This window comes from Rhinolophus hipposideros (genome assembly GCF_964194185.1).
Source record: "Rhinolophus hipposideros genome assembly, chromosome: X".
Lineage (NCBI taxonomy): Eukaryota > Metazoa > Chordata > Mammalia > Chiroptera > Rhinolophidae > Rhinolophus > Rhinolophus hipposideros.
This window is the reverse complement of record NC_138046.1, coordinates 83,065,579-83,081,029: the sequence shown is the minus strand read 5'-3', so window position 1 is coordinate 83,081,029 and position 15,451 is coordinate 83,065,579. Positions and strand designations below refer to the sequence as shown.

The 15,451-nt window shown below is 41.8% G+C and overlaps 1 protein-coding gene across 1 annotated transcript; it reads right to left on the bottom strand.

Moving 5' to 3' along the window:
- Positions 1-5,029: 5,029 nt before the first annotated feature.
- Positions 5,030-6,483, bottom strand: MAGEH1 (MAGE family member H1). The gene has a single exon (XM_081042302.1). The coding sequence runs from the start codon at positions 6,225-6,227 to the stop codon at positions 5,568-5,570; it is 660 nt and encodes a 219-aa protein (XP_080898428.1). The 5' UTR covers positions 6,228-6,483; the 3' UTR covers positions 5,030-5,567.
- Positions 6,484-15,451: the final 8,968 nt, after the last annotated feature.

Sequence of the window (15,451 nt, the reverse complement as noted above, 5' to 3'; positions counted from 1 at the left end):
CAAAGAAATTCCATTAGCTCTTTGATGTTTAACTGTTTCACGGCTAGCAAGCCTTAGAGCAACCTGTATAAAAGTTTCACTACCTCTTTATACCAATCATCCTTCTCTACCACCACCACTACTTCAAAATCATTTCCTTCAGAGAGATGGAATTCTGTACTTCTGCCAAAAGAGGGGTCCTGATCACTACCCACCTCACAAGGGTGCATGTGAGCCTAGGCAGAATCCATGTCTGCCTTTCACCATTGCCATGGTCTGCTCTGCCTGTGACTGCTGAGGTCATGACCACAACACTGAGGGGGGACACCCCTCAGCCTGTTATTTATTTATTTATGTATTTGTTAGTTTCAGGTGTACAAGACAAGGTAATACTTAGACGTTCATCATTTATATCCCTCACACTGTGAACCCCCCTCCCCCCACCCACTATCCCTCCGACCTCACACCGAGCCATCACATTATATGTATAAAATTATAGTTGGCATTCATTATTGTTTAGCTTCTGGTGTACAGTGCCATGATCAGGCATCTACAGTATCCCTGAGGTGGTCTCCCAAATGGGACACATGTCCATCGGATACCCTACAAAATCTTTACAACATTATTGATTACGTTCCCCAAATTAATTTTCAAAAACCCTGAGGCCATCTTGTTGTTACCAGCTGCTTCCTAACCCCTTCACCTTTCCCCTTATCCCCCCCCACCCATCTAACAACTCTCGGTTTTTTCCTTTTTGTCCCCAAAACTGTTTGTGATTAGTTCATTCACTTATTGTTTTCTTTAGATTCCGCATATAAGTGAGATCATATGGTACTTGTCTTTCTCTTTCTGACTTATTTCACTTAACATAATGTTCTCCAGATCCATCCATGTTGTTGCAAATGATAAGATTTCTTTCTTCTTTATGGCTGCGTAATACTCCATTGTATAAATGTACCACAGCTTCTTAATCCAGTCATCTACTGATGGGCATTTCAGTTGTTTCCATATCTTGGCTATTGTGTAAAGTGCTGCAATAAACAGGAGTGCATACAGATTTTTGAATTGGAGTTTTGGATTTCTCCAGGTAGATGCCTAGGAGTGAAATTACTGGATCATAGGGTAGTTGCATTTTCAGATTCCTGAGATACCTCCATACTGTTTTCCATAGTGTCAGCCTGTTATTTTTTGATACCACTGCTTGCTGCTTGTGTTTTACCCCAGGAAATCTACTCTGCTTAAGGTAAGCGTTCTGCCAGCCTGTTGTAACTTCTGGATTGGAAACAGCATCAGTGAACAATGTTGCAGACCCAGAAAGTTTGCTGTTTGGTTGACCCACTCTCCGATAACCAGGACCTACGATTTGAGGATTAATTGAGTGTTCAGGGTGGTAAAGTTTCTGAGCAATGTGTCTTGATGGGGGAAGATATACAGGTCTTGGAAAGAAATACTTATTCTACACTTAGCAACCCCTCAAGGATACCTGGTGATTGGGGTGGCCACAAGTCAGAATGAAGGGACATCCACAGTTAACCCTTGAATGGCTTCTTAACCTTATTTTCCTGTGCCTCCTCACCCCACCTCAGCATGCTCCTACTCACTTTCACCCTGGGTCATGGTGGAGTTTGAAGACAGAAGATTTCCCCAAGGCTGGGTGGAGCCCCAGACACCCTGGTGATACAATCTTTATTTTAGTGTAACATGTGAGCTTTAGACTTAGCAGGCCCTGAGTTCATGTCTAAGGCTGTCACTGACCAATCAGGTGACTCTAGCCACCTGAGTTTCCTCCTCTGTAAACTTGGCCTGGTGATGCCTACCCTGCTGGACTGTTGCAAAAGTTAAGAGACAATGCATGAAAATAGCCATCAAAGTGACTGGCACAATTTAGGCACACGAGATGGTAGCTGCCACTCTTGTTATGCATTGGGGACTTTTGGACTCTATCCCTGAGCTTCCTTAACAACTGGAGGGTTCTAGGACCCAGAAACCCAATCCATTTCAGAGGCATCCTGGCAACTAAAACTGCAGCTTTTCCTCTCACTTTATGGAAACTGCTGGGGTGGGGCCCGTTTAGGTTGCCAAGTAACACAGCTAGAGGCTCCCAGATGAGAGATGTTTCTCATCTGCATACTGCTCAAAGCTCAAAGAATTTATGGAAACGAAACAATTAATATTCTTTTTCTCACCACTTTCCAGAAGCCCCTTTCCCTGCTTCTCTCTCAGCCTTATCATTCACTTCACAGGCACTGGAAATCTACCCCTTGTTCAGCATTTACCTAATCAAATGAAGATTAACTCTTTACCATACCAATGTAGTGTATTGAGAGGTGGGGAGGAGTCGGAGACACAGTAAACCTCCTGGGCCAAGGGGTGGGGAGAATGAGCCTGAGCCACTGATTGCTTCCTTGCTGGACTAGGGCAGGTCACCCAATCCTTTGTGCATTCCTGTGACGCCTCCTGCTTGAGTTCTTCAGGATTCCAGCAGTCATTTCTTTTACAGTGCAGCATGTGGTATACTCCTACTCTTTCTCCCTTTATACTGGGTACTACTGCTTCTCTGACTGAATTAAGCTTCTGGACCCACACTTACAAATAACCATTGTAGATCATTGGATGATTATTTCCCACCAGAGCCAAAGAAAACATGGATTCAGTTAGGTTTTGGAAGGACATTATTTCTTCCCCTGAGCTAGCTGGTGCTTCCTATAAAATGCGGGTGGGGGGGAAATGGCGGCTGCAGTCATACTGACCTGATAGAGATATGGCAAGCCCCTGGTACAGAGGGGATGCTCAATAAATCTTTGCAAGCTCTCCCACTTACTAGCTGACTGACCTGGAGCTGTCTGACTTCAATGAGCCCCTTTCTATACAAGCGGGAGAATTTAAGGTCAGCGTTGTCCACAAATGGTTTTGAGGCTGCAGTTGGGGTAGCTGAGAACTGTCCCACTGAATTCACCAGTTTCTTTTGAAGACAGAGACCTTGTGAGTGTATTGGCACACACAGATGGACAACAGGGTGGCCTATAGGAAAGCACTCTGGATTTGCAGGGAACGGACTTGGGGTTTTTTCTAGAATCTGTCACTCGCCACTCCTATAGCTCTAGACAGGAAAACCACTTAGTAATCTGAATCTCAGATTCATACCTTGTCTACCTCTGGAGGTGGTCTTGGTAAACATGGCCCCTCCGTCCAGGGCCAGAAACATGCCTTTTGGTTTCCTGCAGCCCGTTTCTGTTACACTGCCTGAATCATATAGAAGGCTCTCACTGTTTTCTTGTTTGCTGAAGGAATTTGAAGCTGCTGAGGGGGGTCAGAGTTCCTCCTTTTGTTTGAAGCCGCCTTTGCCTGCAGGTTTAGATCTAGGGGTCCCTGAGCCTTTGCAACAAAGTAATTTGCTAGCCTACCCTGGCCCCGGGGACTTTACTTGCACACACACCTGGAAGCAGGGTAAGACTGAAGACAAAGAAAGAAGGCACCCTGGCCACTGATTTGTGTGTGATAACTGCTCCCTTTAAGCCCTACAAAGCTAGGCCAGGCATCCTTCCTTGGTGCTTCCTATTAGTGGACTTCATACAGTGTTTAGCTCTAGGGGTAAATGTGGTAGGTTTTGGGGGTGGCCAGAGCTTCTTATGTGTGTTCTTTGCCTGTAACTGATAAGAATGTGAGGGATGGCTCCCACATCTCCAACATTTGCTGTGGGGTGAGGTAGAGGATTCTGCAGGCCCTGGTGATAGAATGGACAGGAAGGACATTGAACTCCTTGGTACAATGAGGTAAGAAATTGTGAAAAGTTCCTGGAGGTGGGAAGAAAACTGATACCACTTGACTTACATGATGGGCTACCATGTGAGGTAGCCCTCTGGACTTACCACACTGGCTGAAGGAGAGTCACAGTTTTAATTCTGACCTGCTCTCTCTCCACACACACACACCCTCATACACCTCACTTTTAAAACAATTTGTACACGTTAAAGAATTGTACTTCCTGAGAGAAATGCCAGGTTACCTCTCAGAGATGCCCAGGTTGAATCTTCCCTCCGATTCACCCAAGAGGCTCTGCTTTTCTGAAGCCTTTTATTTTTCATTATTCCAGGATCATTATTATTATTAATCATTTTGTTTTCATTAAAATCAGCCATAACTCCCACCCTTTGAGATTCTAGCCCCTTCTCACCTCTTCTCCATCACATTTCCTTTTCTCTACTTTCCCCTTGACATAACCTTAATAACTCAATGTACTTTCCCCCTAATGACCATGCAGCCTTTACTACTTCCACATTTACTCTTTTCCCCATCTCCAATATTATTTTCAGACCTCATGTCATCTCACCAAGAATTTTCTGACAGTCACACCTTTTTAATTTTTGTAGTGCCTCGTAATGTCCTTTTTCCTGCAACCACCCCTCTCTCCTCTGCCCTCCTGTCAAACTGACTTGAGTGTATTTTCTATTTCCACAGCACGCTATGATGTTCCTTTCCCTTTGCCAATGCCCCCTCCCCAAAGCTGAGTTAAGTATCCAAAAAGTACCTAATATACAATATTTTCATAGTACCCTGTTTCCCCGAAAATAAGACCTAGCGGGACAATCAGCTCTAATGCGTCTTTTGCAGCAAAATTAATATAAGACCCGGTCTTATAGTAAAATAATAAATATAATACCGGGTCTTATATTAATTTTTGCTCCAAAAGACGCATTAGAGCTGATTGTCTGGCTAGGTCTTATTTTCGGGGAAACAGAATATGTTCTGATGCCTCTTTCAAATCCCCCCAAGCTTATTTAAGCATCTCTTGGATTTTCATAGCACTCTGTGATGTCCTCTTTGCTGTCCCACCCCCAAGACAGGTCACATTAGCTTTCCCACATTTTCATGCATCTCATGCTCATTCCCTGTGATAGCGTTAACCACACTGCCAGTTTATATATTTGTCTCTCCTATGTAACCTAGAACATTCTTTAGAACTGAGTTTTGTGTGCTACGGAGTATCCCCAGAACATAGACTGGTACTTCACACATAACCAGTGGTCAATAAATGAACAAGGTGTCCTTGTCATTATACTTTTATTTTTTTCTATATTCTGCAGTAACTAAGCAAAATCGTGATAGTTGTCAGTCTTCTTTGCACAACAGCAGACACAAAGGTTTTCAGAAAGGTCAGACATATATGAATCCCCCATCCTTCTTTCACATTTTACTGGTTATTTCAAAGTTTCAAAGAGCAGCCTATTTGAATGATATAAAATATGTACCAGATCACGGAATATGATGGAAAGACTTCATTATATAATGTTAGGAAAACTGTGACACTAAATCTCAATGACAGAAAATAAAAGAAAAATAATTTTTCTCCAATCATATTTTAAACATATTGTGACCTTAATCAACACTGTATTAAAATGAATAAAATTTTACAATATCCAAAGCAGATGCTCTATTTCGCAGTTAAACTATTAGCACTGATCACAAATACCAAATACAGTGCACCCCCTTCCCCATAATATTCAATTCAGAACCCAAGTGATATACTCCTTGGGGTACCTATGAAGTTCTTTCCAACCCCCCAACACAAAGGTCTGCGCCAGATTTCCCTAAGGAGCAGAGTAACTCCTACCACCTGAATTGAGAATAGCCTCAACTTCTGCATCATCATCTGAATCCCAATCATAATTACATGGCCAGTCCTTGGAGCATCGGTTACGCACCCTTGCCACAAAATGCATGACTTTCAGCTTGCTCGATTCCACGTGTGCTCGAGGTCCCCAGAAGAACTCGTACTCTACGGGACTGCTACGAGGCACTGGCTTATAAATCAGGTACCCTCTGCGCACGAACTCTTCTGTGACGACCTTCTTTGGATCTCCAAAGATGCTGTGCTGCCGGCCAGGCTGCATCCCCAACTTCCCCAGCACTTTCCAGACCAGGGCCTCCTTGGCGCTGTTGCCCATGATGAAGATGAGGGCTAATATGGACATCAGGAGACTTTTCTTCGTGCCCTGAAAATTGCTCCGGGCTACCAAGGGCTTTTGCGCTTGAGCAGTACTGGAGGATTCCTCGGGGGTGGAAGAGGCCTCCTCCGGAGTGCTCGGATCTTCCTCCGGGCCGCTCAGATCGTCTTCGGGGGTGCTGGGTACCACAGAAGCGGCCATTGGGGTCTCGGAGGCTTCTGAGGCCTGAATCTTACGATTATTACGGTTCTCTTCTGCGGCTCTTGCGTTACGGCGGCGCCTACTCTTTCGTCCCCGTGGCATGTCTCTTGCTAGGGGCGCTGAGCCTAGCAATCCTAGGGAAGGATGCCTGTAACCTCTGCAGAAAGCAACTATCTCTACCTTAAGAAGGGGCTGCCGCTGAAGCCACCAACATCAAGAGTCTTTGTAGCAACAAGCCAGACGTTGTCAGAGAGAGCGCTCCCTCCCACGCAAACCGACTTGCGTGAGCAACCGCCGCCTACAATCGCCCCAGCTGCAAGCGCGCGAGAATGCCGTGCAGAATTGGCTCCGCCTCTCCTGCCACGCACTCGCCTAACTCTAAAAAGGAAGTGGACGGTTCCCCCACTCAGACTTCCGCTGTCAGATAGGAAAAGAGGCTGGCCACTGCAGGGGTGGGACTAGAGCAGAAATGACGGCTAGGGATTGGCAAGGTCGGGGGCATGCAGAGGAGAAATGCTTAGGGCAATTCTCTCTCTCTCTCTCTCTCTCTCTCTCTCTCTCTCTCTCTCTCTCTCTCTCTCTCTCTGTCTCTGTCTGTCTCTGTCTCTTTCTCTCTGTCTCTGTCTCTGTCTCTCTCCCTCCCTTCCCCTCTCTCGGAGGGGGAGTGTATTCTTGAAAGGAATCAGGTAGTCCCAGCTCTCCTTTGTGTCTTGATTTACACAGCGCATTCATTCTCTCGCCCTGTTTTCAGAAAGAATTTACTTGTATGGTGGTAATTCGTGGGCTCATCTAGGACCCAGATACGATTGGTACGGCTGAAGTGCTGGGCAATAAGAGGAGGTGGGCCTGCAAAAGCGAACAGTGTGCAAGAGATGCAGAGCCTTTAAAATCTTTTATATTCATGGGATTATTAAACAGGGCACTGATTGAATCTGACTTGCCTTTGGAGACCCTTACAGAGGAGCAGACTATTGTCTGGCAGTTCACTTTAGGAAGCAATTAGAATAAGAAGGGAGAGGGAGTGAACTGAGCCTTAAGGTGGTTGCCATGGGGATGGAGAGGCAGAAAGGCATTTTAAGGGTGATGATTGACTGGCTTTAGAAACTAATTGGGTGTTAGTGGGGAATGGGGAGAGGGTGGTGGAGTGCAGGTGGGCTCTGAGGTTTCTAGGCTCCAGCCTACCTGAATACCTGACTTATTTTGCATTTGGTAATCCTAATGTAATTCGGAGCATACTCTGAATGTTACTCACTCCAGGTCTTTGCTGACTGTTTCCTCTGCTTGAATTGCCTTTCCTCTTGTCTTCAACTATGTAAATTCCATCTGCCTGCTCATCAGAGTCCTCTTCCTCCCTGAAGTTTGCCTTGTTCTGCCCCAAAGGGTAAAGAGTCAATTTTTGCTCCCCACCGCGGGGGTGGGCAGAGGAGTATTTAAAGCAAGCACTCTATATCTTTCTTATGTCATTACAAAGATACTATTTTGCATAAGCCATTTCACCTCTCTGAGCCTCGGTTTCCTCATATACAAAGTGGGGTTAATTAAAATAACATCCTAATAGGATTGTGAGAATTAAATGAGATAAGTGAAAAGTGCTTATCACACAGGAAGCACAGCCTTTGCCACTCAAGGTGGTTTAGCAATGTGTGAGGGTGGTGTTTAACAAATGCATGTCGAAGGGCTACATGATGGAAAAGATTTTACAAGTGTTTTTACCTGATCTTTTTAAAAGCAAGTTATACTTTATACCAGTTTGACTTGAAAAGATTAAACACTTGCTTGTCAGGACCTCAGACTAATCCCACTGAGGGAAGAAGCTCTTCTAGCCACTTGATGTCTCCCAGCCCTTGGTAGAGTTTGTGAAATAGGCTATGGTTATGCCTGGTGAATAAGTTCTGGGGTGGAGTAGTGTGTCCTGTTCAGAAAACAGAACTGCCAGCTGAATTGCGCCCAACAAGGCCCAGTCATCTGTACGTGTGTAGAAAGGGGATGCCTGGTATAGAAGAATGCACATTAAACTCAGACCTGGGAACATGTGTTCTGTCCTAGCCCCTGTAATTTACAAGCTCTTCCACCTTGATGAGTTTACCAAACATTGTGTCCTGTGATTTGTACTCTGAACAAACAGAAAAGGCTAATCTCTCCAGCCTTGTCTGCCAGGCTCATTGTGAGGCTCCGGGGAAATCCAACAACAAATACCAGTGACTCTGGATTAGAGCAGGTTAATTTTTTTTGACTTCTTCAAATAAACTTTATTTTATTATTTTTTTTACTTTATTGGGGTGACAATTCTTAGAGAAATTACATAGATTTCAGGTGTACAATTCTGTTATTACATCATCTATAAATCCCATTGTGTGTTCACCACTGAGAATCAGTTCTCCTTCCATAACCAAATATATATACATTTTTAATTTATTGGGGTGACAATTGTTAGTGAAATTACATAGATTTCAGGTGTACAATTCTGTATTACATCATCTATAAATCCCATTGTGTGTTCACCACCCAGAGTCAGTACTCCTTCCATCACCATATATTTGATCCCCTTACCCTCATCTCCCTTGCCCCACCCCCCTTACACTCTGGTAACCACTAAACTATTGTCTGTGTCTATGAGTTTTTGTTTCTCATTTGTTTGTCTTGTGCTTTTGTTGTTTTTGGTTTATATACCACATATCAGTGAAATCATAGGGTTCTCTGCTTTTCTGTCTGACTTATTTCGCTTAGCATCATACTCTCAAGATCCATCCATGTTGTCACAAATGTTCCTATATCATCTTTTCTTACCGAAGAATAGAATTCCATTGTGTATATATATCACAACTTCTTTATCCATTCAATTATCGAAGGACATTTTGGTTGTTTCCATGTCTTGGCCACCATAAACAAAGCTGCAATGAACATTGGAGCACACGTGTCTTTATGGATAAATGTTTTCAGATTTCTTTGGTAGATACCCAGGAGAGGGATTGCTGGGTCATATGGTAATTCTATTTGTAATTTTTTGAGGAACCTCCACACTGCCTTCCATAGTGGCTGCACCAGTCTGCATTCCCACCAACAGTGTATGAATGTTCCTTTTTCTCCACAGCCTCTCCAACACTTGTTACTATATGTCTTGTTGATGAAAGCCATTATGACTGGGGTGAGGTGATATCTCATTGTGGTTTTCATTTGCATTTCTCTGATGATTAGTGATGTTGAGCATTTTTTCATATGTCTATTTGCGATTTGTATGTCCTCTTTGGAGAAATGTCTCTTCAGATCCTCTGCCCATTTTTCAATTGGGTTGTTTGTTTTTTTGTTGTTGAGTTTCATGAGTTCCTTGTATATTTTGGACATCAGCCCCTTATCAGAGGCACTGTTCGCAAAAACCTTCTCCCATTCAGTTGGTTGCCTCTTTATTTTATCGATGGTTTCTTTTCCTGTGCAGAAGCTTTTAAGTTTCTCATAGTCCCATTCGTTTATTTTAGCTTTTACTTCCATTACCTTTACAGATAAATTCATAAAATGCTCTTTGAACCCAAGGTCCATAAGTTTAGTACCTAAGTTTTCTTCTATGCAGTTTATTGTGTCAGGTCTTATGCTTAAGCCTTTGATCCATTTTGAATTAATTTTGGAACATGGTGACAGCAGTTCAGTTTCATTCTTTTGCACGTGTCTGTCCAATTCTCCCAGCACCATTTATTGAAGAGGCTGTCTGTCCTCCATTGTTTGTTTTTAGCTTCTTTATCAAAAATTATCTGTCCATATTTATGTGGTTTTATTTTTGGGTTCTCGATTCTATTCCATTGGTCTATGTGTCTGTTTTTCTGCCAAAACCATGCTGTTTTGATTATTGTAGCCCTGTAGTACAAGCTAAAGTCAGGGAGTGTGATACCTCCAGTATTGTTCTTTTTTCTTAAGATTGCTTTGGCTATTCGGGGTCTTTTGTGGTTCCAAACAGATCTGATGATTTTTTGTTCTATTTCTTTAAAAAATGCCATGGGGAATTTGATGGGGATTGCATTAAATCTTTATGTTGCTTTGGGTAATATGGCCATTTTAACTATGTGGATTCTTCCAATCCATGAGCATGGAATGTCTTTCCATTTCTTTGTGTCTTCTTCAATTTCTTTCAAAAAAGTCTTATAGTTTTCAGCATATAGGTCCTTCACATCCTTGGTTAAGTTTATTCCTAGGTATTTTATTCTTTTCGCTGCAATTGCAAAAGGAACTGTTTTTTGTATTTCTTTTCTGCGATTTCAATGCTAGTATATTGGAATGCGATGGACTTTTGTAAGTTGATTTTGTAGCCAGCAACTTTACTGTATTCGTTGATTGTTTCTAACAGCTTTTTGGTGGAGTCTTTAGGGTTTTCTATATAGAGCGTCATGTTATCTCCAAAGACTGATAATTTAACTTCTTCATTCCCAATTTGGATGCCTTTTATTTCTTTCTCTTGCCTGATTGCTCTGGCAAGGACTTCCAGCACTATGTTGAAAAGCAGAGGTGATAGGAGACAGCCTTGTCGTGTTCCTGAACGTAGAGCAAAGGGCTTCAGTTTTTCACCATTAATTATGACATTAGCTGAGGGCTTGACATATATGGCCTTTATTATGTTAAGGTGTTTTTCTTCTATACCTATTTTATTAAGTGTTTTAATCATAAATGGATGTTGTATCTTGTCAAATACTTTTTCTGCATCAATTGATATAATCATATGATTTTTGTCCTTTATTTTGTTTCTGTGATGTATCACATTGATGGATTTGCGGATGTTGAACCATCCTTATGCCCCGGGGATGAACCCCACTTAGTCGTGATGGATAATCTTTTTAATGCATTGTTGTGTTCGATTTGCTAGAATTTTGTTTAGGATTTTTGCATCAGTATTCATCACAGATATTGGTCTGTAGTTTTCTTTTTTTGTGTTGTCCTTACCAGGTTTGGTATCAGGGTAATGTTGGCCTCATAAAATGAGTTAGGGAGTACTGTCTCTTCTTCAATTTTTAGGAAGAGTTTGAGCAGGATTGGTATTAGAACCTGTTTGACGGTTTGGAAGAATTCACTAGTGAAGCCGTCTGGTCCCGGACACTTGCCTTTTTTAAGGTTTTGGATGACTGATTCAATTTCGTTACTGGTGAACGGTCTGTTTAGATTTTCCAGTTCTTCATGGTTCAGCCTTGAAAGGCTATATGTTTCTAAGAACTTGTCCATTTCTTCTAGGTTGTTGAATTTGGTGGCATATAGTCCTTCATAGTATTCTTGGATGATCCTTTGTATTTCTGTGGTGTCCGTGATAACTTCCCCTTTTTCATTTCTGATTTTGTTAATTAGTGTCTTCTCTCTTTTTATCTTAGTGAGTCTAGCCAAGGGTTTGCCGATTTTGTTAATCTTTTCAAAGAACCAGCTCTTTGTCACATTAATTTTTCTATTGTCTTTATGTTCTCTATTTCATTTAGTTCTGCTCTGATTTTTGTTATTTCCTCTCTTCTGCTGACCTTGGGTTCCATTTGTTCTTCTTTTTCTAGTTCTTTAAGGTGTAACATGATATTATTTATTTGGGATTTTTCTTATTTCTTGAGATAGGCCTGTAGTGATATAAATTTCCCTCTTAAAACTTCTTTCGCCACATGCCAAAAATTTTGGTAGGATGTATTTTCATTGTCATTTGTTTCTATGTATCTTTTGATCTCTCCTCTAATTTCTTCTTTGACCGAGTCGTACTTTAAAAGTATCTTGTTTAATCTCTATGTATTTGTGTTTTTTCCTGCTTTCTTTTTGCAGTTGATATCCAATTTCAAAGCCTTGTAATCAGAGAATATGCTTGGTATGATTTCAATCTTCTTAAATTTGCTGAGGCTGATTTCATGTGCCAATATATAGTCTATTCTTGAAAATGTTCCATGTACACTCGAAAAGAATGTATAGTCTGATGTTTTAGGATGAAGTCCTCTATATATGTGAATGATGTCTATTTCATCTAATGTGTCATTTAGGGCTGCTATTTCGTTATTTATTTTCTGTTTGGATGATCTATCCATAGCTGTCAATGATGTATTTAAGTCCCCTAGTATAATAGTGTTTTGGTCAATTTCTCCCTTTAGTTCTGTTAATAGTTGCTTGGTATATTTTGGTGCTCCCTGATGGGGGCATAAATATTGATGACTGTTATGTCTTCTTTTTGTATATTCCTCTTTACCATGATGAAATGTCCATCTTTGTCTCTTGTTATCTTTGTCACCTTGAAGTCTGTTTCATCTGATATCATTATGGCTACACCTGATTTTCTCTGGGTACCATTTGCTTGGAGTATCAATTTCCACCCTTTCACTTGAGTTTATGCTTGTTCTTGTAGCTGAGATGTGTGTCTTGGAGACAGCATATGGTTGGGTTTAGTTTTTTTTGATCCAGTCTGCTACTCTGTGCCTTTTTATTGGTGAGTTCAGTCCATTTACATATAGGGTGATTATTGATTTGTGAGTATTTCCTGTATTTCTATCTTTAGTTTTCTGGTGAGGCTGTGGCTCCATTGTTTCTTTGCTCTTTTGTTGTTGTCTATTATTTCTGTGTGGTGGTATTTATCATGTTTCCCTCTGTTACTTCTTTTGTACAGTATATGTTTCAGTTCTGGATTTTTTTTTGAGTGGTTACCCCTAGCTTAATGTAAAAGAACGTGTGATAGAGTATTCCATTTTATTCAGAACGCTTACTTTCTCCATTCCCATATTTTGGTTCAAGCCTTTTCTTTCCCCCTTTTTATGTTGCCACAAATTGTCCCTGTTCATGGTGGTCGAATAGCCTCCTTAGTATTTCTTGTAGTGCTAGTCATATATTAGAAAATTCCCTCAGGTTCTGTATGTCTGCAAAGGTCTTTATTCCTCCTTCATATCTAAAGGAGATCTTTGCTGGATTTATTATTCTTGGCTCATAATTTCTCTCTTTCAATAGTTTGAATATTTGGTTCCATTCCCTCCTGGCTTGTAGAGTTTCTGCTGAAAAATCTGATGATAAACTAATGGGCTTTCCTTTCTAGGTTACCGTCTTCTTTTCCCTGGCTGCCTTGAGGATTCTTTCTTTGTCGTTGATTTTAGACAGCTTCAATACAATGTGCCTTGGAGAAGGCCTGTTGGGATTGAGGTCATTAGGTGTTCTATTTGCTTCTTGGATTCGAGGATCCAGTTCTGTCCACAAGTTTGGGAAGTTCTCATCAACAATTTGTTTGAATATATTCTCTGGTCCCTTCTCTCTTTCTTCTCCTTCTGATATGCCCATTATTCTTATATTGCTCTTTCTGATAGAGTCAGAAAGTTCTTGTAGAGTTCTTTCGTTTCTTTAAAGTCTCAAGTCTCTTTCTTCTTTCATCTGTGTAATTTTCAGGTTTCTATCTTCGATTTCACTGATTGTTTCCTCCATATGGTCAACTCTACTACCTAAACTGGTTATTTCATTCTTAGTTTCTTCTGTTGAGTTCTTAATCTCCAGAAATTCCATTTGGTTCTTTTTAAAAATTTCACTCTGTTTCGTGAAATGCTCATGTTGTTCTTTGATTGCGTTTCTGAGTTCATTAAATTGCTTTTTTGTGTTTTCTTGCATCTCGTTGAGTTTTTTCAGATCTGCAATCTTGAATTCTCTGTCATTTAAGTCACATATTTCCATATCTTTAAGTTCCTTTCCAGGAGACTTTTCACTTTCTTTCTGAGCTGTCTTATTGCCTTGGTTATTCATGGCAATTACTGATTTATTATTTCTCTTCCTAGACATCTACAGGAGTGCTTTCTGCAACAGGTTGATAGGAAGAGGTCTTTCTTTTGTTTTCCAATACTTGTTTGTAGAATGTTTTATTTTCTCTCCAACTGCAGCCTTTTTTTCCTCTCTCACTCAGTAGTGGTATGTTTGCTCTGCACCAATCCAGCTTCTCACACAATGGGGTGATTCCCTGGGAGACGGGTCTCTCCTCTGTTAACAGTTCACCTGGGTCATAGGGCGCCACATCCCTGTGGGGATGCCGAGAGCTTTTGAAGTTCCAAAGGTCTTTCTGCAGTAGATTCAGAGCCCATATGTTTCAGCAGTTCTGTTTACTCCTGCAGGGATCCACCCAGATAGGTGGGGCCAGGGGCGGGGTGAGTTGTGAGAGGTGGCCCAGAGCAATGGCAGCGACCACCACCACATCCGGTCTGCTTCCACAGCTCCCTCCTCTTTGTCGGAATTAGTTGTGCTACGAATCTGTGTCTGAGGTCCACAGTTCTCAGAATAGGAAATATTCTATTCTTTTGATCTGACACTGCTACTTTATCCCTTCTAGCACCGGGCAGGTGGGGGCGGGGCGAGCTCTGGGAGGGTAGGTAGGGCGGCTAGTCTCAGTGCCTAAGGCTTCTATACTCTGCTCGGCAGTGAGGGCTTAAACCACCATTTTCAGCCTTCCCGCAGTCTTTTCTCTGAGTTCTCTGCCGTGATCATTCGGTTCAGCCGTGTTATATACTTATGTGGGCCATAAGCGGAGCCCTAGAAGTCCGAGTCCTTCCCTCTCCCTCAGCTGCGGTAGTTCCGGGATGCAGTGAGCTCAGAGCACTGAGCTAGGTCTGCGTCCTGCGCCCGCATGGTTCTGTCTCTGTCCTTCTCCCTTCCCTCCTCCCTCGCTTGCGCGATTCTCCCACCTTTAGGTGAATTCAGTAATGGGCCTCTTCGTCTTGCCTGTCTGCTGTGCAGGGAGTCTTTTGTGGAGTTACTGTTGTTGGATTAGTTGTAAATTCCATGGGAGCTTTACAGAGGCTCACCTCACGCCGCCATTTTGATGACATCGACAATTGTGTAGGTTGTTTTGAGTTCAGCTATTTTTTTCATTTGCTGTTTGTTTTGTGTTTGCTGTTTGTGAATGTGTGTGCCTAGAGGACTGAAAAATTACCTATATTCTTTCAAATAGGTTCTCTTTTATGATGGGAGTTTATGAGAATGTAATGCGGCAAACTAATTCTCTTCCCAAACAGACATTTCCTAACGGAAATTTTCTTTATATCCAGAGCCTACCAAGGCCTCCTATTGGACAAGTCTAGCCATAATCCAATCTTGGCCAGTGTATGCTTGTTGTTGCAATGCTTTCTGCCCACCAACTGGCTGACTAAGGACGAGGTATCATTTCTGTGTCCATACACATTATATAGAATTTTTTTTGGAGTGGATTTATTTTTATAAGCATGTTTTAAGGTAATTTATTTTCCAATTGTAGATGATATACAATATTATATTAGTTTGAGGTGTGCAACATAGTGATTAGTTATTTATATACCTTATGATGTGATAACCAATAAGTCTGACAGCAGTTATTACAATGTTATTGACTGTTT